Here is a 2,834-nt window from a genome sequence, read left to right as displayed (position 1 = left end):
ATTATAATTAATAATACCTGATGAACTGCAGAAGCACTTGGCTTGCTATCATTAATGGTTACTGCTGTTATTATTTAAATCCCAGGTTGGAGCATCTAATAAAACTGCTGTCATATTCACAGTGATCTTAATCATGTTATAAGCCCCATACCCCATCATGCTGGTTGTGAAGCTACTGTATCTCAGCTCCAAAACAACAATTCTACAGACTCTCAGCTTATGAAAGAAGGCTGAAACTGATGAATCACATAGTTTATCAGTTCCCCACATATACTGCTGATTGGAAGATACTAGAAGGAAGACTGGAAGATGCTAAAGAGACAAGTATATCCATTATGTTTGCTTACTGCACCTGTCATTGCCTTACAATAGTTCTTACTAAGTTGGATTAGTTCCAGTTTGTAGTGTTACACTCTCCTATACTTCTAGCACTAGTCCCAACATGCCCCTTCAGAATGGAGCAAACCACCAGTAGATCAGTTCTAAAAATTTGAGTTCCAACTCCATGAAAAGTCCTCCTCTTGCTCCTGGAGTAAGCTCCAGAGGGAAGTGCTTAACCCTCAGAGGTTGGGTCTTAACTCTAGGTGTTCTACCCTCTGAGCTGTTCAGGTACCAGAATGAAAAGATCAAAATTCTCTCATTATAGGTGCAAGTGTTAGTTCTAGGGGAATACAATTACAAGCCTCTATATTTTAATATGCCCAAATTCTACTCAGTGCCCAAAGTCATACTAGTGGAAGAAACTTACTGCAGTTATTAACTCTGTTTGCTTTCTTGCTTCCTTGCTTTTTTAACTTTTAGTCCTCCAATTAAACATTCCCTGGGTTATAATATGGGTTACTGATATGATTTCTATGTTACCATCTAAAGCCTGATTTGCATACGAATGACAAAATTCTTTAAGGAGAAGGTTCAGATATAGCACTAAAAACACAATCAGATTAAAAATATTTCTATATTTGCTTATTGATGATTTCAAGGTTTCAAAGAAAATTAATTTATTTGGAGAAGTTATTTTCTAAAAATAAAAACAGATTTAGGAAGTAATTATCATAAAATTATTGACACACAAAAAAACTTATTGTCCTGAAGAGTTATGAGAAAGTACAAATATTTGACCAATTAGGTTAGGTTGCTGATGAAGCAATAAAGTATTTATTATTATGATAGTAGCTGTTAAATAAGGAGGGCAGGAAGGGCAGGGGAAAGTATGAATATTTGGAACAAGTAAGTAGCCAAGGGTACTGTCAATTTTATATGATAGATTCACACGAAAAGATTTGGTGATTCAGAATTGTTAATACAATTTTTATTCTTATTTGTGAATTGGAGTGATGCCATTTCTCACAGTAAGGCAAAATTTAAATGAGTCAATAGACATTCTACTTCTTGTATTTAAAAAAAATAGTTGTATGCATGAAAATTAAGTTGAGTCATTGGCTAACTACGTCTTTCATCTTGAATTTTAAAATGATTTTATTATCCCTGTGAATATTTTAAGATATTAGTTAAACCAATAAAAACCTCACTTCATATCAAACTCTATTAGCTAACAAACTTCCTACATAATGAAAGTTAGTCTTTGGGAAATTTTCAACACAGCATCACTTTAACTTTCTGACAGGTATTTTACTCTTCCATACAATAACAAACACTAGAGAAAATTTTAGAAGAACCATCTAGGTCTTTGTCACACTTGAATGGAAAACTTTCAGCACAGCCTTGCGTATCTGTTTGGTCTTCACACTGTAGATAATGGGGTTCATCACAGGAGGGATCAGCAGGTAGGCATTGGCAATCAAGGTATATACATAAGGTGGGGCTCCTTTTCCAAATCTGTGCACAAAGGACAGACTGATCAATGGAATGTAGAATACAGCCACAGCCCCAATATGGGAGACACATGTACTAAAGGCTTTCCTTCTCTCTTCAGGGGAAGCAATGCTGAGGACAGTCCTAATGATCAAAACATAGGAAAGCACAATGAAGATTGAGTCCACTCCAGCAGTGGTGATCAGGGCAGTCAACCCAACTGCACTGTTGATCCTGGTGTCTGTGCACGAGAGCTTCATTACATCAGGATAGAAGCAATAGGAATGGAGGAGCACGTGGCTACGGCAATAGGACAACCTTTTAAGAAGTACCACCATAATTGTAAGAGTAAGGGTCCCCCTGGTGATAATTGCTACACCAATCATCACTATTTTAAGATTGGTTAGGACAGAAGCATACCTAAGGGGATTAGAGATGGCCACAAAACGATCAAAAGCCATAGCCAACAGTACTGAAGATTCCATGACAGTGAAAAGTTGAATGAAGAACATCTGTGACAAGCAGGCATTGAAGCTGATCTCCCTGGTATTGAACCAGAATATGCCCAGCATGGTGACCAGAGTGGATATGGACAGCCCAAGGTCTGTGGTGGACAGCATGGAGAGGAAATAATACATGGGTTCGTGGAGACTGGGCTGCGTGATAATGACGAAGAGAATCAGGCTGTTCCCTGAGAGGGCAGTTGCATAGAGAAAGCAGAAGGGAATGGAGATCCAGATGTGAAAGGCTTCCAGCCCAGGAACACCAGTAAGCAGGAAAATGATGGAAGAAGATTTGAAGTTTTGGGAATTTGACATATGGAACTCAAACAACAAAATCTTAAGGTGTGTCCTGCAATGATAAACTGTATTTATTATGCATTCAACCTGAAATTAAATTTTGCCCAGATGAACATTTCTAAAAGCCAATACTTGTGTTATACAAAGAGCTCATGAAATCTGGTTTTGCAAAGCAAACTATTAAACTACATCAAATGAAGGAGCAGAAAAGAGTTATTGCAA

General features: G+C 37.5%; 1 protein-coding gene across 1 annotated transcript; it reads right to left on the bottom strand.

Moving 5' to 3' along the window:
• Positions 1 to 1,679: 1,679 nt before the first annotated feature.
• LOC107160669 (olfactory receptor 51F2-like) lies at positions 1,680 to 2,630 on the bottom strand. The gene has a single exon (XM_015507319.1). The coding sequence runs from the start codon at positions 2,628 to 2,630 to the stop codon at positions 1,680 to 1,682; it is 951 nt and encodes a 316-aa protein (XP_015362805.1).
• Positions 2,631 to 2,834: the final 204 nt, after the last annotated feature.

The sequence above is a fragment of the Marmota marmota genome, unplaced genomic scaffold (genome assembly GCF_001458135.2).
Source record: "Marmota marmota marmota unplaced genomic scaffold, marMar, whole genome shotgun sequence".
NCBI classification, from domain to species: Eukaryota; Metazoa; Chordata; class Mammalia; order Rodentia; family Sciuridae; genus Marmota; species Marmota marmota.
This window is presented reverse-complemented; position numbering and strand designations above follow the sequence as displayed.

What these genes read in the sequence shown, in the direction of transcription:
- LOC107160669 (XM_015507319.1), bottom strand. Translation starts at nt 2,630, where the DNA reads ATGTCAAATTCCCAAAACTTCAAATCTTCTTCCATCATTTTCCTGCTT.